The 24,628-nt window shown below is 34.8% G+C and overlaps 4 protein-coding genes, 1 long non-coding RNA gene and 1 pseudogene across 8 annotated transcripts in view; 3 read left to right on the forward strand and 3 right to left on the reverse strand.

The window, feature by feature from the left end:
• Positions 1 to 166: 166 nt before the first annotated feature.
• On the reverse strand, positions 167 to 2,288 carry LOC107690002 (uncharacterized). Of its 3 annotated transcripts, none has more exons than XR_001634387.1 (7): positions 2,237 to 2,288; positions 1,387 to 1,511; positions 1,111 to 1,236; positions 918 to 1,032; positions 718 to 820; positions 530 to 612; positions 167 to 391 (listed from the first exon to the last, which is right to left on the reverse strand). It is a non-coding gene; the product is annotated as an uncharacterized LOC107690002 (long non-coding RNA). The 3 variants fall into 3 exon arrangements; XR_001634386.1 differs by having other exon boundaries at positions 167 to 394; XR_001634388.1 differs by lacking the exon at positions 530 to 612.
• A 59-nt stretch (positions 2,289 to 2,347) lies between these two features.
• On the forward strand, positions 2,348 to 8,454 carry narfl (nuclear prelamin A recognition factor-like). Of its 2 annotated transcripts, none has more exons than XM_016488227.1 (11): positions 2,348 to 2,502; positions 2,966 to 3,061; positions 3,161 to 3,304; positions 3,395 to 3,527; positions 3,616 to 3,750; positions 4,021 to 4,139; positions 5,566 to 5,695; positions 5,790 to 5,862; positions 5,937 to 6,074; positions 7,221 to 7,378; positions 7,786 to 8,454. In XM_016488227.1, exons 1-11 carry the CDS (start codon positions 2,437 to 2,439, stop codon positions 8,025 to 8,027), a joined length of 1,434 nt encoding a protein of 477 aa, XP_016343713.1. In that variant the 5' UTR covers positions 2,348 to 2,436; the 3' UTR covers positions 8,028 to 8,454. The 2 variants fall into 2 exon arrangements, with proteins under 2 accessions (XP_016343713.1, XP_016343714.1); XM_016488228.1 differs by having other exon boundaries at positions 3,398 to 3,527.
• Positions 8,455 to 9,163: 709 nt separating this feature from the next.
• LOC107690022 (hydroxyacylglutathione hydrolase, mitochondrial-like) lies at positions 9,164 to 14,704 on the reverse strand (annotated as a pseudogene).
• A 1,006-nt stretch (positions 14,705 to 15,710) lies between these two features.
• Positions 15,711 to 16,730, forward strand: LOC107690023 (acylpyruvase FAHD1, mitochondrial-like). The gene has a single exon (XM_016488252.1). The coding sequence runs from the start codon at positions 15,939 to 15,941 to the stop codon at positions 16,596 to 16,598; it is 660 nt and encodes a 219-aa protein (XP_016343738.1). The 5' UTR covers positions 15,711 to 15,938; the 3' UTR covers positions 16,599 to 16,730.
• A 2,743-nt stretch (positions 16,731 to 19,473) lies between these two features.
• msrb1a (methionine sulfoxide reductase B1a) lies at positions 19,474 to 21,671 on the reverse strand. Its single transcript, XM_016488253.1, has 4 exons — positions 21,524 to 21,671; positions 20,922 to 21,064; positions 19,944 to 20,058; positions 19,474 to 19,728 (listed from the first exon to the last, which is right to left on the reverse strand). The coding sequence occupies exons 1-4, from the start codon at positions 21,576 to 21,578 to the stop codon at positions 19,709 to 19,711; spliced, it is 333 nt and encodes a 110-aa protein (XP_016343739.1). The 5' UTR covers positions 21,579 to 21,671; the 3' UTR covers positions 19,474 to 19,708.
• A 648-nt stretch (positions 21,672 to 22,319) lies between these two features.
• Positions 22,320 to 24,628, forward strand: part of LOC107690025 (NADH dehydrogenase [ubiquinone] 1 beta subcomplex subunit 10-like) — a 3,272-nt gene continuing 963 nt past the window's right edge. Inside the window, exons 1-3 of the mRNA XM_016488255.1 lie at positions 22,320 to 22,573; positions 23,895 to 24,033; positions 24,138 to 24,277. Coding sequence (XP_016343741.1) covers positions 22,426 to 22,573; positions 23,895 to 24,033; positions 24,138 to 24,277 — 427 coding nt within the window. The 5' untranslated portion in view covers positions 22,320 to 22,425. The remainder of the gene's footprint in view (positions 22,574 to 23,894; positions 24,034 to 24,137; positions 24,278 to 24,628) is intronic.

Consider the following 24,628-nt stretch of genomic DNA (forward strand, 5'->3'; position numbering starts at 1 on the left):
CATACATACATACACAGAGACACAAATACATATGTTCATGTAAAAATTAATATTCAGTTAAAAAACATACACACAAATACATAATTTAAAAAAGAATATTCAATTAAAAACATCTGTGTGTATATATATATATATATATATATATATATACACACACACACACAAATAATTAAAAAGATGAATATATTCAATTAAAAAATCTGATTGTGTGTTTTGACTTTTGCTATGCACATACTTATAGCAATGCATTTATAAATAAATTTCTAATAAAATGAATTGTTGTCTGTGTCCTTTTCTCCACGATGTCCTTGTATAGTCTCCACCCTGGTTTGCTGTGCTGCATGGAGATGCTCCAATCGTTCTGAGAAAGGAGTGCGAATGTATGGCTTCCCTGCTGACACAGAGAGGAGGAAAAAATGGTTGGCTCAAGTCAGCAGGAGCAATATAAAAATAAAACAAAGTTACAACAGCAACAAAATTTGTGAGGTAAACTTAAGAGTATTTGCACTTTTCCACAAAAACCACATACCTTTTTAAACAATGTTTTTCATGCTTGTTTAACGAACCATAAACAATTATTGCACATGCACCTGTGGAACAGTCCTTAAGACACTAAAAAGTTCACAGGTGGAAATCAATTGATGTCAAAGTTTCAATAACTTATGGCATTAAAGAGAACTTTCTACTGACTGAAAAACACTGAGGGTTCATTATCACCTGTGTGAGCATACCAAAGACCTGCTGCAGGAGGCACGAGGACTACAGATTTGGACAGAGCAATAAACGGCAATGCCTGTAATGTAAGACACCTAAGACAGTGCTATAGGGAGACAGGAAAGACAGCTGATTGTCCATACAGTGTGTGTGTGTAGATAAAAACAGAGCTGTGTGTAGGAAGTAAACTAAAATAAACTCACTCTGCAGGCACATTTTGAGGCAGACCAGTTTGTCAGGAACAAAAAGGTCAAGACAAGACTGAGAGCAGGTGCTGGAAGCTACCAGGAAGACGACAGTAGCTTTTTGGCAGACTTCCTGGACACAGTGGAGCAAAATATCACTCCATCAGTCAGAGTGGAAGAGCTGATTGCAGTAAACAGAAAAGCACCTGACCTCACAAAAACTGAGAAGTGTATCCTCTTCCAGCAACCAGCCAACATATCTGACCCTCCACCTGTAACATCATTGGTCATCACCACTCCTGAGTCCTGACCTGTACCATCCTCTTCCTGCAGCACTCTTGACATGCAACATCAGTAATATAATTCATTACAATTATTATTTTTCTAATATAAATTGCATATTCTGTTTAGTATGGCTTCTTATATAATATGGCAGTAGAATACACATTTAGCATGGTACCTTATTGCTGGCTTGATAGAAACATACCTTGTTATGTTTTCAATTTCACCATGGTCCCTTCAGCACTGCTGACCGGCTTCAACCCTTATGCTCCATCACATATCAGTCCTGTGACATCACTGAGCTTCTACAGTAGATTACTAATATAACTACTAAAACAGATGTAAGTATACAATACAGTGACAACATATTTAGTATGATTACTTCTATTATAGAGCAGTCATATAATAATTTTGATATGTAGCATGCTTCTCTATTTAGTCTAGTACACTTCCTTTTTCCAAACTGCTTGCCTGCCTATTTATTTTACTTGTCTTTCAATCCCATTAGGTCTATGAATTTTTCTCTGCCGTTGTCATCAATCCAAAATTCAGCTGAGTTAAAACATAACAGGTAATAGTCACAAAAATCCCAATGCCTAAAACACTCCACATATTTCTGCATACTCAAATCTACAACTCTAAAACTTTTAATAGGATGCATCGTAAAAAATAAAAAATAAAAAAATCACAATAAGTTATTTTATTCTTTGTTACACGTGCAAAAGGAAAACAGAGGATGTCCTCGTTACACACACCAATGTTGTGTTCATATAGTAATATTTAACTTCCCTCAAACTGAAAAAAACCCAAAATTTCTCTACTTCCATAACGACGGATGAAACTGCATTAAGGGAAACGATTTTAATAAGATGCCCCTGATTTGTTTTGTGTCGTTAACGTTATCTACGTATAACATTATCTGTTAACTGATGAACTTTATATTCCCCCAAATCTACTAAATTACAGAGGAATAATCCACTAGCATACTTTATAAAACAAAGTAATTTAATCCAGATGTACTGATGATATACAATCTCATTATTTAAACGTCTTACCTTTTAAAAGTGCATCGCAGACGGTCTGTTCAGCTGTAACTCTATAGCGCTGCTAGCGTTTGGTGCTAACTTCCGGGAACTATTGAGAGGCTCCATGAGCCGCCATTGCTGTGGAAAAAAACCGGACCATTGGAGTGAACGGAGTTGACGCAACTCTTTCTCTCTGTGGCTCTGAGGAATACGCAGCAGCAGCAAAAACAATGGCGTCGCATTTCAGTGGAGTGCTTAAGCTCACGGATCTGGATGATTTTATCACTCCGTCTCAGGTTGAATAGATGTTTCTGCATGTAACATTTGAAACAGACACATTATTATCAGTTCAGTTCTTTTACTTTATAGCCTATCTATGATAGGCAAATAACACCGGTCAGCTGATCATAAGCTAAACGCATGTAGCATTGTGTAGATAACGATACAGTTTACAAAAGTGACACAGGTTTCTGACAAGTTTTTTGATAACGTTAAGTCTTGTAAATACTGTAAATGCTAATTATCAAGGACATTCATTTAGTTAGAGCTCCCAAGTTTGGGCCCACTTTATTTGCAACGTAATGGAAGTGGCTGTGTCTCAAAACCTAGAGAGCGGCCTAAGTAAACAAAATGCATGTAAACTTTACTGGCACTTTAGTTCAATTTAATTATTGAATAAAAGTATTAATTCCCCCCATCTTTTGAACAGTAGTATACCGAAATATAATTTCACTAGTGTTAATTTGTCCAATTTATCAGGCATGTGTGAAGCCTGTAAAGGTGGAAAAGAAGCAGGGCAGATCCGTGGCTAAAATCCAGATAGAAGATGATGGCAGTTATTTTCAGGTCGATCAGGTGAGTACAAATTATGTGACTTTGATTTTGAGCCTGCATTGTGGAAGTCGTGTCTGTGTTTCATCCGTCAGATGTGATGAATAAATGCTTGTTTCCCAGGATGGTCAAAGGCAAAAGTTGGAGAAAGCGAAGATTACTCTAAACGACTGTCTGGCTTGCAGTGGCTGCATCACGTCTGCGGAGAGTGTCCTGATCACCCAACAGAGTCACGAGGAACTGTATCGTGTGCTACGTCAAAATAAGGTTCACTAATTAGTTACACTAATTCAGCTGTGCTTAACATTTTACTCCAAATGAATGTTTCACCCACAGCATGTTTGTGTCTGTGAGCAGCAGGTCAGCAGTAGCGAGCAGAAGGTGGTGGTGGTGTCTGTGTCTCCTCAGTCGAGAGCCTCTCTAGCAGCACACTACGGTCTCAGCAGCAGCGAAGTGGCTCGTAGACTCACCAGCTTCCTGAAGAACTTGGGTGAGATTGAGTCCATGTTTCATATGACCAGTCAAAGACATCCTGCAGTGTGTATTGAGATCATGGAAACTGCATACTGGTCTTTCAGGTGTCCATCATGTGTTTGACACCGGCTTCAGTCGCTCATTCAGCCTGTTAGAAAGCCAGAGGGAGTTTCTAGAGCGATTCAGACGGAAGGAAGTAGACAAGAAGGCTCTACCGATGCTGGCGTCTGCCTGTCCAGGTAGATGCATCTGTTTTTTATTTTTGTGTTTTATTATGGGTCCAATATGGATGGTTCTTGTTTTTCTTGATAATGTTCCTGTGGCTCAGTGGTAGAGCATTGTGTCAGCAGCACAAAGGTTGTGGGTTCAATTCCCAGGGAACACACATACTGGTAAAAAATGTATAGCCTGAATGCACTGTAAGTCGCTTTGGATAAAAGCGTCTGCTAAATGCATAAATTTAATTTAAATGTAATTTTAATTTTCTTGATCTTTTGTGTATGGTTCAGGCTGGATCTGCTATGCTGAGAAGACTCATGGTGAATTCATCCTCCCGTACATCAGCACGACCCGCTCGCCGCAGCAGATGATGGGTTCTCTGGTCAAGGGCTATTTCGCCTCTCAGAAGGTACTAAACAACAAACGTCTGTTCAGAGAGGGAGAAACGGCCCACAATGCTTTGTGCTAAACACAAAGTCTCACATTAAAAACATTTTTTGAAGTATTTTTAGACTTGATTTGAATTTTGAAGGCCACATTAGACACTGCTTTATGCTTTATAGTTGTTTAAATATATTGTTAAATTATTTGTTATTTAAACTTATTATAAACCCTTCTTTGGTCTCTGACGTGTTGTAGATGCAAAGCTTTTTGTTTTGTGACTTGCGCAAAGCTAATCAACTATTAAACATACTTTTTATTTACATCAAATAATAATAAATTAAATTGAGTGACATGCCAATTTCATGCAGAAATTTAACAGTAAGTCAGGTAGGCCTGCGAAATGATTAATCGCGATTAATCGCATTCAAAATAAAAGTTTTTATTTACATAATATATGTGCGTGTACTGTGTATATTTATTATGTATATATAAATACACACACATACATGTATATATTGTAATTATATACAAGTATAAATTTAAATACATACAAATATTTTTAAAATATATACATATGTGTGTGTGTGTGTTTATATATTATACATAATAAATATATACAGTACACACATATAGTATGTAAACAAACTTTTATTTTGAATGCGATTAAGACCTAAAGTCAGGTTTTATTAGTTATTATTAATGAAATAATTATTCCAGTAAACGGCCAATAATCAAGCACATTGAAATAAATTAAGAGCAAATGTATTTATATTAGTGCTGTCAAACGATTAATCGCGTCCAAAATAAAAGTTTTTGGTTACATAATATATGTGTGTGTACTGTGTATATTTATTATGTATATATAAACACACACACATGCATGTATATATATTTAAGAAAAATATGTTATGTTTATATATTAAATATATTGATATATAATAGAAAATATAAGAATATAAATGTATATACATGTACATATTTTCTAAATATATACTGTATGTGTGTGTATTTATCTAAACATAATAAATATACACAGTACATACACATATATTATGTAAACAAAAACTTATTTTGGAATGCGATTAATCACGATTAATCGTTTGACAGCACTAATTTATTTATTTTTTTAATTGTTTGATTTAATATTAACAACATAACAGACTATTTCTCAGGTCAAGTTTAAAAAAAGTTTAATTATGATACATTATTTGAATGATATTTGTTATTAAAATATATGTAAATATTTTTCTAATTAAATGCAAATGCTTGTTTTTTATATATTTAAAAAATAATATTTATTTAATTATTGTTTAATTAAAATGTTTTTCCCCACTTACTACATTTACGTGACAAATCAAGGTCAATATGCCTTTTGAATCATGGGATATATCAGTGCATTAGAATGGTAGTTCTAGTATGAGATTTTCATTCTCCAACTTTTGCTTTGACAGGGTGTTTCACCACAGCAGATCTACCATGTGACCGTGATGCCCTGCTATGATAAGAAACTCGAGGCTTCCAGACCAGACTTCTACCTCAGCAAGTACGAGACCAGAGAGGTGGACTGCGTCATCACTTCAGGTGAGTGAATCTAATAGGGTTAAAATCACGAACTGAAGGAAAACAGGTAAGATTATAGCCATAAGACCTCATTGTCTATGTGTCTGATTCATAGGTGAAGTTCTGAAGATGTTGGAAGAGGAGAATGTGTCCTTGAGGGACGTGGAAGTGGCACCTTTAGACACAATGTAAGTTCTTCTATTTGGCAGTGAAACCCAGCTAGCACTTATCAAATAGACTCATACGTGTGAATGTGTTTTAGGTTCAGTAACGTATGTGGGGAGGAGCTGCTGGGTCACGCAGGAAGTGGATCGGGAGGATACCTTCATCACATCTACAAACATGCTGCCAAACAGCTGTTTGGGGTTGAAGTAGATGAACTCACTTACAAGACAATTAAGTACGTCTGAACACTGCAGTATTGTTACAGTGATCCCAGATCTGTGTTGTTTGTTCACCACTGTTAAAAAGTTTAGGGTCAGTCGATTTTCTTTTAAAGAAATTCAAACCTTTGTTAGCAAGGTTGCATTAAATTCATCAAAATGGTCAAAAGACTCTCATGTTGTTACAGAAGATTTCCATTTCAAATAATAAAAATGCCGTTAAACTTTAAGCTATCTATTAATCAAAGAATTCTGGAAAAAATCTTTTTAACGGTTTTCAGCATTTATAATAATGAGATGTTTTATTTTTACTATATTAGCATAATTTCTGAAGGATCATATGACACTGAAGTAATGATGCTGAAAATTCAGCTTTGCATCGCAGGATTAAATTAAGTTTTGACACATTAAAATAGACGACTCTTATTCGAAATTGTAATAATATCTCACAATATTGCTGTTTTTCTGTATTTTTGATCAAATACATGCAGCCTTGGTGAGACGTCTTTCAAAAATATTTTTTGACTCCAAACATTTGAATGCTAGATATTTACTGTAAATAATGAATATTAATTTTAAGGTTTAGATTGTCTGAAATGTATAAATGTTATGAAATATTTACCATGGTTTTTGAGACAGACCAGGAAAATGATTTTTTCATGGAATTTTTAAAGTCTTAGATCACGCTAATACAATTTCTATAGCTCTACAAGCTCTACAAGTTCTACAAGTTCTTCTAAAGTATTTCTCTGGCTAGAAATTACTAGAATGTAACCGATTTCTAAATGCAAGTAATTTTGAACTAAGAATTGATGTGTAAAATATGTAAAAAAAATCACTTTAAAACTATTTCTATGACTGGAAATTGGTCAGAGATGATAGGAACCATGTAATATTATGGTATTCTTAAAAGTAAATTATACGACAGTACAATCATCAATATTAACATCTGATAAATCACTCTATCACTCCATGGTACTACCACAGTACTGTTAATGTAAGGAATAATGCATCACCTGTCACGTTTTATTTAAAAAGACTGCTTTTAAGGGTTTGTTCACCATAACACTTCCAGAAATACCATGGTGCTACTATAGTTTATTGGTCACATCTCATGGTAGTGTCTCTGTAAGTGACATTTTTTTGATTTGTCCCCCCAAAAGAAACAAAGACTTCCAGGAAGTCACTCTAGAGAAGGACGGTCAAGTTCTGCTGCGATTCGCTGCTGTCTACGGCTTCAGGAACATTCAGAACCTGGTGCAGAAGCTGAAACGCGGAAAGTCACAGTACCACTTTGTAGAAGTGATGGCATGTCCATCAGGTCAGAAATGACACCCCCAGTGCTTAAAAACCTTCTTTTTGTAACATTTGTAAACTTTCTGTGTGAGAAAAACTTTTACTATGTGAGAGAAAAAAACTTGCATTTAGCATCACTGAAGGAAAATTTTACTATTTCACTTTTTTAGATTTATATTTTTGTTATTATATTCCTAAATATATACATATTTTTTTTACGTAATTACATGTTTTCATAGTTAATTTGATGTTATATTTTGTACTCTTGAAATTCTTTGGGGCACGGTTTTGTCATTGTTGAATTTGTATAATATTCTGATACTGTTCTCTAGAATGATATCTGTTCGAAATTTGCATAACCTATTAATTGCAGACAATAATGGGATAGTGTTTCAGATCGGATTCACTGACACTTTGGATTGTGTTCTACAGGATCTCTGAATGGCGGAGGTCAGCTGAAGCCTTCATCAGATCAAACGAACAAAGAGCTGCTGCAGCAGGTGGAGGAGTTGTACCACGGTGAACGTACCTCGGTGCCAGAGCAGGACTCGCGAGTGGCTGAACTCTATCAGAGCTGGTTAGAGAGCGTGGGAAAGGAGATAGCCAGACCGCTGCTGCACACGCAGTACCACGCCGTAGAAAAAAACACCAATGGACTCAGTATAAAGTGGTGAGGAGACACGAGACACTGATGAACCATTTAAGTTGTTTCTTTGCCTTCCGTTAAATGTTTGTCGAAGTCAAGTTACACTTTAAGATGCATTTAACACTACACCAGCTAAACACTTCTAGACACGCCATTAGCAAATATGATTATGTTTTTTGTTTTATTTATTTAATTATATTTCCTGCTTCTATAAAGTATCCGCTGGAAAAGGTTGGGGTCGGACTACAAATCAAACCGGTCTTTGTGTCTTTTAGCAGTAGGCAATTTTTCTATGTCCATGAATGTTGCCTTATGTTATTGTTTTCTTTCATGTATTTGTGAGTTTGTTTCTTTGAAAGTGTTGAATGCAAAAAAACACAATAGATGTTACTATGCAGTATTCACTGAAAATTATACTTTTTCTTCTTTTTTAACATATATTTTGATTTATGATGATAATAAATATATGAATCATTCCATGAATGTAATTCTATTTATTGAGAAAATGGAACTATAAATATATTTTAATTCTATTAATTCTTTATGTATATATTTGTGATTTGTGTTTTACTTTTTTTCTAGTGCTGTCAAACGATTAATCGCATCCAAAATAAGTTTGTTTACATGTGTGTACTGTTTATTTATTATGTATATAATAATATAATATAAATACACACACACCGTATATTTCGAAAAATTTACATGTATATATTTATATTCATATATATTATATATAAATATATTTAAAATATAAACATCTTATTTTTAAATATATACATGCATGCGTGTATTTATATGTACATAATAAACATACACAGTACACACACACATTATGTAAACAAAAACTTTTATTTTGGATGCGAATAATAATCGTTTGACAGCACTAATTTTTTCATTAGTATAGGTATTTTGATTCTGGGCTTTTTTTAAATGACCAAAACAACAAAAAACTCTTAAATATTACATTTGAAGTATTAAATGATCTTGATATTGCCATTTTTTCATTTACATGTGACATTTTAAACTAATTTGATACTTTGAATTATTAAAATTTTATTATGCAAAATTGTATGTAAATCGTTTGGTAATACAATAGGTTCAAGAAGGTTGGAAAACTTTTATTGCAACAAGAAAAAATTGTGTTTAACAATTAGTACTTAATATTGTTTTATACAAAATAAGGTAATAAAACAACACATTAATCAAGATTGTAGCTGGATTTATGAAAAAACAAACAGCTATGTACATTTACATTAAGACTTTATTCATTTTGAACACTATAATTATAATTAATAATATCTGTTATTTTTGATGACAAAAAGTGCAAGTTCGGCTGAAACAATAACTGGATGAGATAAAACAAGGCGAAAAACCAGTATGCATTGTTCAATAATTCCTATATCCAGAGACATCAGAATAAACACAATTTCATCAAATGTCATTTTCTGATTGACACAAAAATACGCTTTGTTCATAACATCTTAAAAATAATTCTTTTTGATTTACAAAATAAAACATTGCACATTAAGACAAACATTTCGACATAAAACTATCATTTAACCACATAACATTGGTTCATGGCCTGGCTCTTCCCAAAAGCTGAAAATGTCAAAAATAAAACCTACGTAAACTTACGTAAATAAAATTGTGCCTACAAAACAGACCTAGTACATTTGAATTTTCTATCAATGCGAATCAGTGGCATAAATGTATTCATGAAAACATTGTAAATAATTTGTTTTTGTTTGATCTATTGCTTGCAGCAATGTTTTAAATAACATTGTTTTACAGGTTAACAATCCTGTGTATTGCTCACCGAAGACGATACGCTGTCTTAAAGAAAAAACATGGAAATAACATACCAGCTCAATAATTGTGCTTTTGCTGTAAATGGAGTTTCTGCATGTCCTGCGATTGTTAGTCAAGTGATGAGCAGATATAAGCGTAGTGGTGATGACCATCGCAAAGACAAGCCTGAAAGCTCAATTCTTTGGGACTTTAAAGCCGTCCTTCTACTTACGGATGCTTCTCATGGCTTCAATCGGGTCACTGGTTCCAGCATGCTCTTGTACTGACTTCTCTCTGAAGTGCAAACACAAAGACATGAGGGGGGAAACAGTATTCATTTTAAAATTATATACATTTTTAACAGTAATATTCCAAATTGACTAAGTTAATTTGTGTAGATGGTGCAAGAAGGTTTATATGTGACCCTGGACCACAAAACTAGTCTTAAGTGTCAATTGTTCAAAATTGAGATTTATACAATATCTGGAAGCTGAATAAATTAGCTTTCCATTGATGTATGGTTTGTTAGGATAGGACAATATTTGGCCGAGATACAACTATTTGAAAATCCGGAAAATCTGAGGGTGCAAAAAAATCTAAATATTGAGAAAATCGCCTTTAAAGTTGTCCAAATGAAGTTCTTAATGCATATTACTAATCAAAAATTACGTTTTGATATATTTACGATAGGAAATTTACAAAATATCTTCATAGAACATGATCTTTACTTAATATCCTAATGATTTTTGGCATAAAAGAAAAATCTATAATTTTGACCCATACAATGTTTTTTTGGCTATTGCTACAAATATACCTGAGCTACTTATGACTGGTTTTGTGCTCCAGGGTCACATATGATGTATGGTTAGGAATTATTTCACATACCTCTCTCATGAAGGGGTTAAATGTGAACTCATCCGCCACTGTAGAGGGAATGGTTGGCTCTCTGTTAACATATTTTTCCTAAGCAGTGCAAGACAAGGTTATTCAAACACTTGCGCTATGATAATATTTGCAGCTAAAGTGAATACATTAAAGAAGAGTTAAACACCTTAGCCCATGTTAACTTTTTCTGGATGGCCTCGTTATTTGGCTCAACATGCCACGCGAACTTCAGATTATTGATGGTGTACTCGTGACCGCAGTATACACGCTGAAACAAAAGCAAATTGTAACTTTAGAACGTGACTTTTGATGACCTAAAACATCTATTTCAGTAACTATGAAGATGTTTAAAGACTTCAATAAAGCAATAAGCCCCGTGAAGCCAAGGTTTACAGTGAATTTATAACAGCTAAGAGGCGTTGTTAGGCACGACGCGAAGCTGAGTGACTAAACCCCCCTTAGCTGTTATAAATTCACTGTAAACCACAGCTTCACGGGGCTTATTGCTTTTATAAAACGGTTATTCCATGTACGTAGTAAGGTTTCACAAAATAAAACAGAGCAAATAAAGTGTAATGATATAAATAAAAACAGTATTCTTCCACCAAACAATGTAGTTCCTCAGAAACAGTTGTGGTTGCAACAAAGTGGTTGCCGAGCAACACACAAACGTAAACAAAGGTGTATGTTTGTAGAGTAATTTACAACAGCTTCGAACGTGGCTCAGCCAATCAGAATCAAGGACCGGAACTATCCGTTCTATAATAGCATTTATGGCTTTAATATTTAATAATCAGTAACATTTTATAGCCCAAAGGCAGAGATTTCGGTTTAGATGGAGGAACTGTTACCGTCTCTGGAGGAAGACGGCCTAAAACCTCAATCAGGGCTTTATACATCTCATCAGCGGTACCCTCAAAAAACTTTCCACAGCCGGCCACAAACAGAGTATTGCCTGTTAATAATGTGAACATAACAAAAAAACTGGATTGTTAATACAGTTCATCATATGTCAGACTGTCAACATAGTCTCTGCTCTGCTTTATTCATTATGGATGCATTCAGCTAATCAAAAGTGGCAGTAAAGACATTTATAATGTTACAAAAGACTTCTATTTCAAATAAATGCTGTTCTTTTGATCTTTCTATTCATCAAAGAATCCTGAATGGATCACGGTTTTCACAAACATATGAACTGTTCATCACTGATAATAATCAGAAATGTTTCTTAAAGGGTTAGTTCACCCAAAAATGAAAATTAGGCTGAGTTTTACTCCCCCCCGAGGCATCCTAGGTGTATATGACTTTCTTCTTTCAGACGAATCCAGTCGGAGTTATATTAAAAATTGTCTTTGATCTTTCAAGCTCTATCATTTCAGTCAGCGGGTGATGCACGCATCAGTCCAAAAGCACTTAATTAAAATGTGCCCATCCATAAAAAAAAAGTGTCAGCATATTAGAATGCTTTCTGAAGATTGGAGTAATGACGCTAAACATTCAGCTGTGACATCACAGGCATTACATTTTAAAATATATTCAAATAGAAAACAATTATTTTACATTTTAATAATATTTCTCAATGTTCTGTTTTTACCACAAATAAATGCAGCCCTGGTGAGCACAAGAGATTTTTCAAAAACCAAAAATGCATTTAATGCATCCTTGCTGGATAAAAGTGTTATATAATATTTATAAGTATTTATTTTTTTTTATTAGTGGTGTATATAAACTATGTCTTACCTGTAAACACAGCTGGTGGTTCAGTGCTGTTTTCTTTTGTTACAAAATAGCAAATGTGTCCACTGGTGTGACACGGCGTGGACAAACACTTTACATTCAGAGAGCCCACCTGGAATAATAAAACAAAAATAAGAAAATCATCAAACTGACAGATCCTATCAAATGGATGATTCTGATTGGCTAAACTGCATTCAAAGTCAATTTAAGCACATGTGATTATACCATTTAAAAGTTTAGGATTGGTAAAGATTTTTCATGTTTTATAAAGAAGTCTCTTAGGCTCACATTTACTGTATAGGATAGATTTATATAGGCTACATTTATATGATCCAAAACATAGTAATAACAGTAATACTGTGAAATATTATTGCAATTTAAAATAACTGTTTTCTGTTGAAATTGATTTTGAAAAGTAATGTATTCCTGTGATGCAAAGCTGAATTTTCAGCATCATTACTAGGTCTGACTCACCAGTGATGGTGGGTTGTCAGGACAGTTTTGAGCTTCACGCCATGCTTTTTGACTGCATCTACAATCTGAGACATGACAATTACAAATCTATTGTATACAGTCTGTAATGTGGGATGCGCACAGTGACATGTTCTTACTTTCTGAGGCTCTACTGGATCGACTATGGCTGCTTCCTTCGTGTCTTCATCAATGAGGAGGTACATGTAGTTGTCGGTGAGCGCGGGCAGCAGTTCTACCTTCATGTCTGTCTGTTCCACCAGAGATGATTTCCTGAGAGCGGAGTGAAACAAGCCTGTGGGAACTATAAAACAGAGGTTCACAATCAGTAAATGCTCCAGCATGAATAAGAGATTACATGAAAAACAAACCATAGTTACCATAATTACCAAAATACTTTAGTCGCTACAATTTTAGTTACCATACATCACATTTTGTATGGTTTTATATACTTTCTAGCTGGTCATTTATGGTCATAAGTTGGTTAAAGATGGTAGTTCATTTTTGGGAAACTGGTTCAGCTCATTATGTGTTTTCCATCAGTTTTACTATTTTAGGCTGGAATGAGCAGTGTTTAAATGCAACAAAAAATTTGAAGAAGATCCCACATTCATATATTATGATTTAACAGTAATAACAATTACAATAATTAACAATTTCTGTAGTAACGGCAGTATTTTGTTGGAAGCTATTAATGGTATATTTTGTAAAGCGTTAAAGAGTTTGAGGTCAGTAACATTTTTGAATGTCTTTAAAAGAAGTCTCCTATGCTTACCATGACTGCATTTAGTTGATATTTTGATACAGTATATATATATATATATATATATATATATACAGTAAAATAAGTAATATTGTGAAATATTGTAACAAAAATATTACTACCATTTAAAATAATGATCTGATGATCCTTCAGAAATCATTCAAATATGCTGATTTGATGCTCAAGATTTGATTTGATGTATTTCTTATTATCAGTGTTAAAAATAGTTGTGCTGCTTAACATTTTTGTAAAAACTGTGACATGTTTTTAGGATTCTTTCATTTTTAAATAAATAGTTTAAAAGAAAAGCATTTACTTGAAATATAAATACTTTGTAACATTATAAATATCTGTATTGTAATGAATGGTAGTGTATCTACAGTTTAAAATACATTTTGTAACATTTTAATAATCATCTGCATGCAAAATTGTGCTCACTGGTGTGCGTTTTAGATCTTAACGTCATAAAATGTAGGTTTTAATTTAGGAGAAAATAAATACATATCTATTATGCCCAATGTTTTGATGCTGGGTCATTCTCTCCATATTGCATCGAAGCAATACTGTAAAAAAAATATGCATGGCATGTTATTGCAATGTACGCCTATTAACACCACACAAGTGAGAATTAAGAAATCTTTGATAAATTGTTTGGAACTTTCAATTGCACGTACAACGCAGGGAAAAAAATTCAACATACAATTACGTTACTCTTCCTAACGCACGACATGTAAAGTGTTGCATTCTGTATAATGTGTATAAAATACGATCAGTGTAATCGTGCATTGCATACATGCAACATGTCATGCTCGATCAACAGCCAAGATGATGTAACTCTACTCTGTACAGGGAACAACTCAACTAGATCTCTACTAGATCAAAACATTGACTCAAGGGTTCTTCGACAGCGCTGACATATCGTTACACATCGATAGACAGGTCATTATGATCATGCGCGAGTAGAGATCCTCGTGTAAACATACCGAATTAGCGCGCGACAGCTCCGAGGACACCGAGTCACCGAGAGCGCAGGCACTCGCCGCCAGCGACCTGAAGCACATATCAGGACTTCAGCTGTCTGACACTACAGTCAGCACAGGGAGGAAGTACAAAGTCTGCTTTAGAATGCAAATCAGCCCACTTTTTAACTTTGACCTCTCGTTTAACCAATCCAAAACGGGTGAGTGTCGCGCGTGCTGCTGTAATCCGCGCTGTCTTTAGGGTTATTTACGAATGAATTCTACTATAGTGAAGGCTTGGCTGTTATTCATAACTCATGGCGTTGGCGTCACATGACCTAATTCATATTCAAAAGTCGTTTTTTTTTTTTTTTTTTTTTTTAATTTATAACATTCACTTTTGATCATTTGAATTCATCCTTGCTGAATAGAAACATTAATTACTTACAAAAAAAATCACACTAACCCCAAACGTTTGAACAGTGGTATATATTATATAAATCAGACTTACTTTGAAAGTGTAGTGTGTGACTTTCTGAGTTAAAGCTCCCACTCCCCGTACATTGTCAGTCCCGGCATGAGCTTCACCAGCTTCTCATTACCTCCTGCATGATCCCTGGAAGTTACAAAACATCACATCTTTTTTCCCACTCAACTTCTGTCATATCAGTGCATATAGACTACATACATTTATTTATATATCTATATCTATATATATATATATATATATATTTTTTTTAATAATCTAATACAGTTACGTGCAAGGTAATTACAGCATGCATCTCTATATACATACTACATCTCTACAAAATTAAAATTAGAACAAAAGACAAAAATATGAGGGACGAAACACCAATAGATTCGCTATCACAAATATATACTATGGAAATACATTTTTAAAGTATTATTTTATAGTATTGTTAATATCCATAACTCAGATATAAATGTCACTTTCACATTTCTCACCAGCTGTTTTTTGTTTGTTTACTTTTTCCTACTTTTTAAAATAGTTTTGTTGATGGATTTGCAACTGGAGTCCCAAAAAAACAATAACGCATATTAAATAATAATTAATATTCATAAACTAAGCCTTCTCCGTAGTAGAATTCTTAATTTCGCTTTCGGGTTTAGTAGTTTTAAATTAATAGTTGTGGTGAACGAGTTCAGAACGAATAATGTCTTCTGGACTGAATTACACACAAGTGTATCAGTTTCTTGTTCGTTTTACTTGCACTAGATAATTCGCACGCGCCAGACCGCCCTCCGTTATCGAGCGACCAAAGGTCATGTTATTTCCGGTTGCAGCAGGTCTCGCTGCCTGGTGTTGGACTCCAAAATGAGCGCAAGGAATATCGCTCGCTTTTGGGAATGGGGAAAGAAAATAATATGCGTCGGGAGAAACTATGCAGATCACGCCATCGAGCTCAAAAATGCCATTCCCAGCGAACCTGTGCTTTTCCTGAAGCCCCCGTCTGCTTACGTTAGGGAAGGGTCTCCTATCCTGCTTCCCTTCTACACCAGCAACCTCCACCATGAAGTTGAGCTGGGGGTGGTGATTGGTAAAGGAGGAACTGCTATTCCTCAGTCTTCAGCCATGGAGCATGTGGCTGGATATGTGTTATGCCTGGACATGACAGCTCGGGACGTTCAGGACGAATGCAAGTCCAAAGGTCTTCCATGGACCCTGGCCAAAGCTTTTAACACCTCATGTCCCATCAGTGACTTCATTCCCAAGGAGAAGATCCCAGACCCGGGGAGCATCAACCTGTGGTTGAAGGTGGACCATATTGTGAAACAGAATGGAAGCACATCCCAGATGATCTTTTCCATCCCATATCTCATAAACTACATCAGCGAGATCATCTCTTTGGAGGAAGGTGATCTCATTCTCACTGGGACCCCTAAAGGAGTGTCAAGTGTCCAGGAACAAGATGAACTTCAAGCTGGGATTGATGGCATTGTGACTATGACGTTCAAAGTGGATCGAAAAAGTTGATTTCAATTAGAACAACTAGACAATTTGCTGCAAAGCACAACCATTGCAATGGCAATGACACAATGATTTTACAGTCACTAGAATTGGAAACATTGTATGATGTTTTTTTTCTTTTCTAAATAAAAATTTTAATCTGACTACATATTTTGTGGCCATCTTATGCTATTCTCTTTCTGCAAAATTATCCGAGGTTGATTTGCTTTATTTGAACCGCTGGTCTTGTAAGTTATGACGTCAAATTAACATTTTACCAGGTCTAAATGTTCTTTAAACAGAGCAGCTTTGTTTTACACACCTCAGATTTTATCAGATTGACTAGGTTATTGACATATGTGACCCTGGACCACAAAACCAGTCATAAGGGTCAATTGTTTGAAATTGAATAAATAAGCTTTCCATTGATGTACGGTTTGTTAGGATAGGACATTATTTGGCTGAGATTTGACTGATCATATTCAGACAGGAAGCAACATGAAAACAGCAGCTCAGCCTTACATTAAGTAGAAAAATCTGCATGTGGTTGCACTTTTCTCAAGTGATGATACATGAATAATGACACGGTGCATAGGTCTAACACATAATAGTAGGCAAAATTAGTTAACTATTAGCCATTTGTAATTGTTATAATTTTACAACATTCAGGTTGTTTTAAAAATCAGATGTGGTTTCACTGGGACTAAATCAGTGGTCAGCTTTAACATTAAATGTTTATAGCTTATGTTTTTTCTTAATTAACAAACCCCGTTATCCTGTAAAATGCAAATAAAATACCATATACAAACAGAAACAGAAATATTTATTTTGCAATCCTGGCATAGGTTGCTTCTATTGACCTCTACATAGACTATGAATGTACTTTCAAAGAATCAACATGCTCCATTACATATTCATTCTCACAAACAATTTATTTATTAACCCCATTTAAAAGAAGTTAAATTAAAGTTCCGTCACTTGCTTCATTCCTGAATGAATCAGCCGTTCGAACGAATCAATTGAATGAATGATTCAGTGATAAAATCAGTGACTTGCCGCCACCTGCTGGCGGATTTAGTTTCATTTTTAGCGTATAATTTCAGTTATTTGAATCATATTTCGGTTTTCAAAATTTTATATTTAAAACATTAATCTCCACATGAATGTATGAATTTAATTGCACTCATGCCAGCCTCATTAAACGTCTGAAAATTTACCTACAAGCCACTTTTGTGTTCTTCTGTGCCACCTCTGTAGTACAAATGAATTTATTAATACTAATTTCATATGATTGGTAACTTATTTGTCTTATTGTACTTCTTATTATATTGCAGGGCTTAAAGCAAAGAAAATCTTTTGACTGAAAATTTTTCTTCGACCAAACCCCATTCCTCAGCCATACCTGTTACACACCCAGTTTAAGAGCAGTTTTTTCTTGTAATCAGGAGCGCTTGTCCTCCTAATTTAAATATTTAGGAGCACCTTCTGATCAATAATCAAAAATTCTGATCAAAAATTAGCCTTCCTAATACAAGGTGACATTTAACTCCTTAAAGTGACTTACAGGAGTATTTTCTTTTTACCTTTGTAATGGCATCATTTTCATCAATGTCAAATTAAAAAATGTATGTTTATAATCTTTTTTAAATTTCTATTTAAAACAATATAATAAGAAGTAGAATAAGACAAATAAGTTACAAATCATATGAAATTAGTATTAATAAATTGATTTGTACTACAGAGGTGGCACAGAAAGTGGCTTGTAGGTACATTTTCAGACATTTAATGAGGCTCAGAGGTGGCATGAGTGCAGTTAAATTCATAAATTCATGTGGAGATTAATGTTTTAAATATAAAATTTTGAATACAGAAATATGATTCAAATAACTGAAATTATACACTAAAAATTAAACTAAATACGCCAGCAAGTGGCGGCAAGTCACTGATTTTATCACTGAATCATTCATTCAATTGATGCGTTCGAGCGGCTGATTCATTCAGGAATGAAGCAAGTGACTGTCTTTATGAACTGACGGAAATCCGTCTTAGCGACGGAACTTTAATCCCTGAGACTTTGTACATCTCTTGGGTTTCCATCAATATGTAACAGCAGAAAAATCCAGCAGTTTACATGCAGCCAAGGTTTAGTGATTGAAATCTCTGCAGTGACTGAAACAGTGATCTACAGAAACAGCAGCAGTAGTTTGCATCTTTTGCTATTGCTCTAAATATGTTAATGCATCAATTATTTCAAGTGGTAAATGTGCTAAACAATATCTAAAAGATTATCTCTGCATGACCAAGCGGGGCTGCAGAAATTATTAAGTCAGTATTCGTGATTCTCATGTTATCAAGTAACCAAATTATTTACTTTAAAAGGTAACTATTGATCTATAACAGGCAAACTAATATAAAATGTACACTACAATTTAAAAGTTTGGGGTCAGTAAGGTTTTTTTTTTTATTTCATCAGCAAGGACGCATTGAATACAAATGATTTCTATTTCAAATAAATACTCTTCTTTTGAACATCAAAGAATCCTGAAAAAAGTATCATGGCTTTCCAGAAAAATATGAAGCAGCACAACTGTTTTCGGCATTGATAATAATAAGAAATGTTTCTTGAGCATCAAATCAGCATATTAGAATAAAATGATTTCTGAAGGATCAAGTGACACTGAAGACTGGAGTAACGATGCTGAAAATTCATCTTTGCATCACAGGAATAAATTGCATTTTAAAATATATTACAATAGAAAATAGTTATTTTAAATTGTAATAATATTTCAAAATATTACTGTTTTTTTACTGTATTTTTGATAAAATAAATGCAGCCTTGGTGAGCATAAAAAGAGACTTCTTTCAAAAACATTAAAACACCTTACTGACCCCAGACTTTTGAACAATAGTGCATATCGTGAATATTATAAAAGATCTGATCTTGCATAGTTGTGCGTATTTATTGGAAGTAAGCTTCTTCATGTTCCCCATGAGGCTGTTTACACATTACTGCTCTGATCGTTCCTCTGTGGGCTTTTCATCAGAGCCTTTCATACGCCATCCACACGGAAAACACATCCGAGCTTCTCCATACGCTCTTACTGAAACATCCTCACATGCTTATCCAACATCTGGCTCTACTGTTGTTCATTCTTGACTGTGAAAGAAAACAAGAGGGTTATGCAACAAACCAAACGTATTAAAAGACATTCTGTACATAAAACAGAAGTAGATATCAAGTGCTTACTTGAAGAAATATAGCACAGATCATGTTAACAGCCATTAGTGTAGAAATTCAGATCATTCTGATAGTTTTATGGCATAGCGGTACATTAAATATTTCATTTAATTGTATCAATTTGTTGTGTATACCTTTAGGAATGAACTTCAGAGAGCTGCTGAATATTCAGAAGCGTGAGAGGCCAGGTTTGGGTCCATCATTCACAAACTCATGGCCAAGACCATTTCCACACTTACCACATTTAACCTGTATAAGATGATACAGAATTCAATGTTCACTTTCTCCAGATCTGAGATTAAAGGAATCAAATTTGCTAAAAATTTACTCACCCTAAGATGTAGATGAGTTAGTTTCTTTATCAGAACAGATTTGGAGAAATTTAGCATTACATCACTTGCTCACCAATAGATCCTCTGCAGTGAATGGGTGCCGTCAGAATGAGAGTCCAAACTGTTGCTAAATGCAAAATTTCACCAAATGTGACCCTGGACCACAAAACGGGTCACGTTTGGAAATGTGAATAAGGGAATAATGTGAACAAATAAGGGTCAATTTTTTTTAAATTGAGATTTATACATCACCTGAAAGTTGAATAAATGAGCTTTCCATTGATGTATGGTTTGTTAGGATAGGACAATATTTGGCTGAGATACAACTATTTGAAAATCTGGAATCTGAGGGTGCAAAAAAATCAAAATATTGAGAAAATCGCCTTTAAAGTTGACCAAATGAAGTTCTTAGCAATGCATATTATTAATCAAAAATTAAGTTTTGATATATTTATGGTAGGAAATTTACAAAATATCTTCATAGAACATGATCTTTACTTAATATCCTAATGATTTTCGGCATAAAAGAAAAATCGATAATTTTGACCCATACAATGTATTGTTGGCTATTGCTACAAATATAACCCAGCGACTTAAGACTGGTTTTGTGCTCCAGGGTCACATATCTGTTCTGATGAAGATCTTGGATGGAATGAGAGTGAGTAAATTATCAGCAATTTTTCATATTGGGGTGAACTATTTCGTTAGGTACTTCAAATTCTCAAAACAAATAAAAAAAAAAGAAAAAAGAAACAGACTGGAAACCACTTCAGCCTTCACCTTATAAGCACCCCATCTCTCCTCATGTTTAGACACACTGTTTTCGTGGATGGTTTCTGTGAAGGCTGGCCAGGGTGATGAATGCTCATATTTGGAGCGGCTGGAGAACAGCTCATGCCCACATTCGGCACAAACATACATGCCTGCAGAAGAAACACACATGTAAGTCTCAGTCAGAATCCCATTGGCAGTGTAAAATATTTCTGAATCTTATTTTATGCAGTTACTAATTTGCCAGAAAGTCACTAATGCTACTATTCAGCTACATTCTCTTAAAAAAAACTTGATGTATAAGATTAAACTGATCACTGAGAAATAAAATGAAGAAAAAGACATCCGATTACCATTAACCTACATTGACTTTTACTGTACCATTTTTTATGACGCTTTGGCAATATTAAATGTCAAAAAATCATATCAAAAAGTACTTTTATATCTGAAACAAAGGCTGAACAAGAACTTTCTTCTCTTAGCAACAAGAGCCATAACGTTAAAACAAGACTTTCCCATAGTTTTACTAATGAAAACTACATATACATGATATTACACAAGCTGCCATGTTTACATGTGTTGTATAGTAGGCTTCATCGGGGTCAACTTACCAGTCTCAAAATGACCTTTATAAAACTCCCCTCCAGAGAACGAACAGAAAGACATGACTACACCGACTGTGATAAAGTTCAGACGAACGATTGTAACTATCTGTATCAACTGGTGTTTTATAACCTCAGCTGGTGGGAGAAGCGTGTCTGTACCACGTGACCACACAATCGCTACTGCATGACAGCAGCAGGGATCTGCAGTGAAGTTATTTTTAAAAAATTAACAAGCCCAGATATTATAGCAAAACAATAGCTTCTCCACCATAAGAAACAATTACACAATAGACATTAGCTAAAGTACTGACTGCAGTGCAACTATACCATATTTACATAATAAAACCACACATACATGTCCAGTCTGTGTTACATAAATTATATAATCGTATAAACAGAAAGTTTATTAAGAACTTTTTTTTTAAATAAAGATGAGTATGAAGAGTAGGTAATGCAGGTTTAATGGGAAGCCTTATAATGACCTATTTGTTTATAAATCACTTTTTTTTTTTTTTTACGTATTATATTTGCATCTGTTTTAGTTTTATAATTGACAACTTTATGTATCAATGTCCCAAGTGATCCAATATCATATGAGTGCAACGACGACATCTATTTGTAGAAAAACATTATTGCATCTATAACCTTTCACCTTCAACCTAGCTGTTTACAAACGAAGCGTGGAGATAAAATAGTCTTTTTTTTTACAGATTAATGGCATATTTGTTTTATCAAAATGATTTACATACAATAAAATGAAAGTCATTTCACTCGGTTTATTCGTCGCAGTTTGGTGACCATTCTCGCCATGTTGTGTGAAGCGCGCATGCGCACTGTGGAGGAGAGCGACGGCAGATTGAGGTCGATTAAAGGATTTTTGAGATTTCCCTTTCAATTAATGGTCGAAAATGCCGAAAGATCACGATAAAGATGTGTATCCAGAGCCTCCCAGTCGGACCCCAGTGGTGGACAGACAATCGGTCCTGCCGAATCCAGCTTTAATACTGTCAAAGCTCTTCTACTACTCGGTGGATTTGCCAGTGACTACATTCAGAGGTGAAGCGGCTCCTCAATAGTGCATCTGATACTGTTTACACAGGCTTATTCATCCAGTTTGATATATAGTAGCCCTGAAGTGTGAAAGGCAAATTATGGACATGCATTTGTGTTTTAATCTTTGTATTAGAGGACGTAATTTCTGAACATTCACACTTTACAGGCATGTGCATGACCCTAATTGTCAGCATCTCTTCTAAGTATCATGTGTCCATGTTGTTTAATATCAAACACAAACTTTTAACCCTTATGTCAAGTTGCAACAGTTTTTGAGTTATGAGTATTGGAGATATTCGTTAAACTATGATGATTTTCTTGGAGTTTTGTGACTTTTTTTTTCCTTATTGGTTGTTTGTGTTTTTGTAATAGCAATGGATTTTAGTTTAGTTTCATTTATTGTTATTTCAGAATTAAAGAAAGAGGTTATTGAAGAAATAGTTTACCCAAAAATGTGCTGAAAATGCTCAGACCATCCAAGATGTAGATGGGTTTGTTTCTTCATCAGAACAGATTTGGAGAAATTTAGCATTACATCACTTGTTCACCAATGGATCCTCTGCAGTGAATGGGTGCCGTCAGAATGAGAGTCCAAACAGCTGATAAAAACATCACAATAATCCACATGACTCCAGTCTATCAATTAACATATTGTGAAGTGAAAAGCTGCGTGTTTGTAAGAACTAAACCCATTGAGGCGTTTTGACTTTAAACAAACATTTCTAGCGAGTCCATAATCCTTAATAATGTTTCTTCTACTGAAAAAGTTCATGCCCTGTTGTCCTCTCACATAAAAATCCACCAACATATTTGTTTAGAACTGTTTTGCACTGTTTTCTGTTCTTATAAACAGTGCTTGATCTGTGCATATTTCTCTCCTGATTCAGACGAGACACTTTTTTCACTGGAGAAAGCAATATTATGGATAGAGGACTTGTATTTTAGCCGGTTTTAAGTTAAAAACATCTTAATGATGAATTTGTTTGATATAAACAGCTTTTGGCTTCATAAGACATTAATGGATGATCTGGAGACATGTGGATTAATTGCGTTTTTTTAAATCAGCTGTTTGGACTCTCATTCTGACGGCACCCATTCACTGCAGAGGATCCACTGGTGGGCAAGTGATGCAATGATACATTTCTCCAAATCTGTTCTGATGAAGAAACAAACTCATCTACATCTTGGATGGCCTGAGAGTTTCCAGTAAACTTTCATTTTTGAGCGCACTATTCCTTTAATGACTAAAACAAATGACAACTAAAGTCTATTTGGCTAGTAATTCATGATCCTTATTTAATTGCCCTGCTTTTTGATCTACCAGACATTGTCGAAGGCATCCAGAGCGGTAAGAAGTCTCACTACTACCATCAGAAGTTCCGGCGTGTTCCTGAGCTGACTCAGTGCCGGGAAGGAGATTATGTGTGCTATTATGAGGCCGAGATGCAGTGGAGAAGAGACTAGTATGTTGCCTCAGAAAGCCTTGTAGTACTATATCGTTAAGCATTGCATTACATAATGAAGCTTTGTGCACACAATCACTATTTATTTATTTTTTTGTCTGCAGTAAGGTGGATCAGGAGATAGTGAAGGTGATCCAGGAGCGTCTTCGGGCCTGCCAGCAGCGTGAGGGTCCCAGTTATAGACAGAACTGTTATAAAGAATTGCAGCAGTTTGAGCAAGTTTCCAAGTCCTTTCAGTCACGCTGTGAGTATCATGTTTGGTAGAAGTCTTTTTTATGTGCAATTAGCAGTGCTGTTTTAAAGGGGTCATATGATGCGATTTCAATATTTCCTTTCTCTTTGGAGTGTTACAAGCTCTTGGTGCATAAAGAAGATCTGTAAAGTTGCAAAGACTAAAGTCTCAAATCCAAAGAGATAGTCTTTATAAAAGTTAAGAGTCAACCACGCCTACCTAAAATGGCTCGTTCTAAGTTAACACGCCCCCACATACCTACGTCACTATGTGGGAAGATTTGCATAACGCCGCCCAAATGTTCACGCAAAGAAAGAAGGCATAACTTTTATTCTTGCTGTAGTATTGTTGTTGCCGCCGCCA

Source organism: Sinocyclocheilus anshuiensis, unplaced genomic scaffold, assembly GCF_001515605.1.
Source record: "Sinocyclocheilus anshuiensis isolate Anshui unplaced genomic scaffold, SAMN03320099.WGS_v1.1 scaffold1609, whole genome shotgun sequence".
NCBI lineage: Eukaryota > Metazoa > Chordata > Actinopteri > Cypriniformes > Cyprinidae > Sinocyclocheilus > Sinocyclocheilus anshuiensis.

What these genes read in the sequence shown, in the direction of transcription:
- narfl (XM_016488227.1), top strand. Translation starts at nt 2,437, where the DNA reads ATGGCGTCGCATTTCAGTGGAGTGCTTAAGCTCACGGATCTGGATGAT. An exon ending in ATTTTATCACTCCGTCTCAG is followed by an intron (nt 2,503 to 2,965) that starts GTTGAATAGATG and finishes CCAATTTATCAG; the next exon opens with GCATGTGTGAAGCCTGTAAA. An exon ending in CTCACTTACAAGACAATTAA is followed by an intron (nt 6,075 to 7,220) that starts GTACGTCTGAAC and finishes TCCCCCCAAAAG; the next exon opens with AAACAAAGACTTCCAGGAAG.
- LOC107690023 (XM_016488252.1), top strand. Translation starts at nt 15,939, where the DNA reads ATGAGCGCAAGGAATATCGCTCGCTTTTGGGAATGGGGAAAGAAAATA.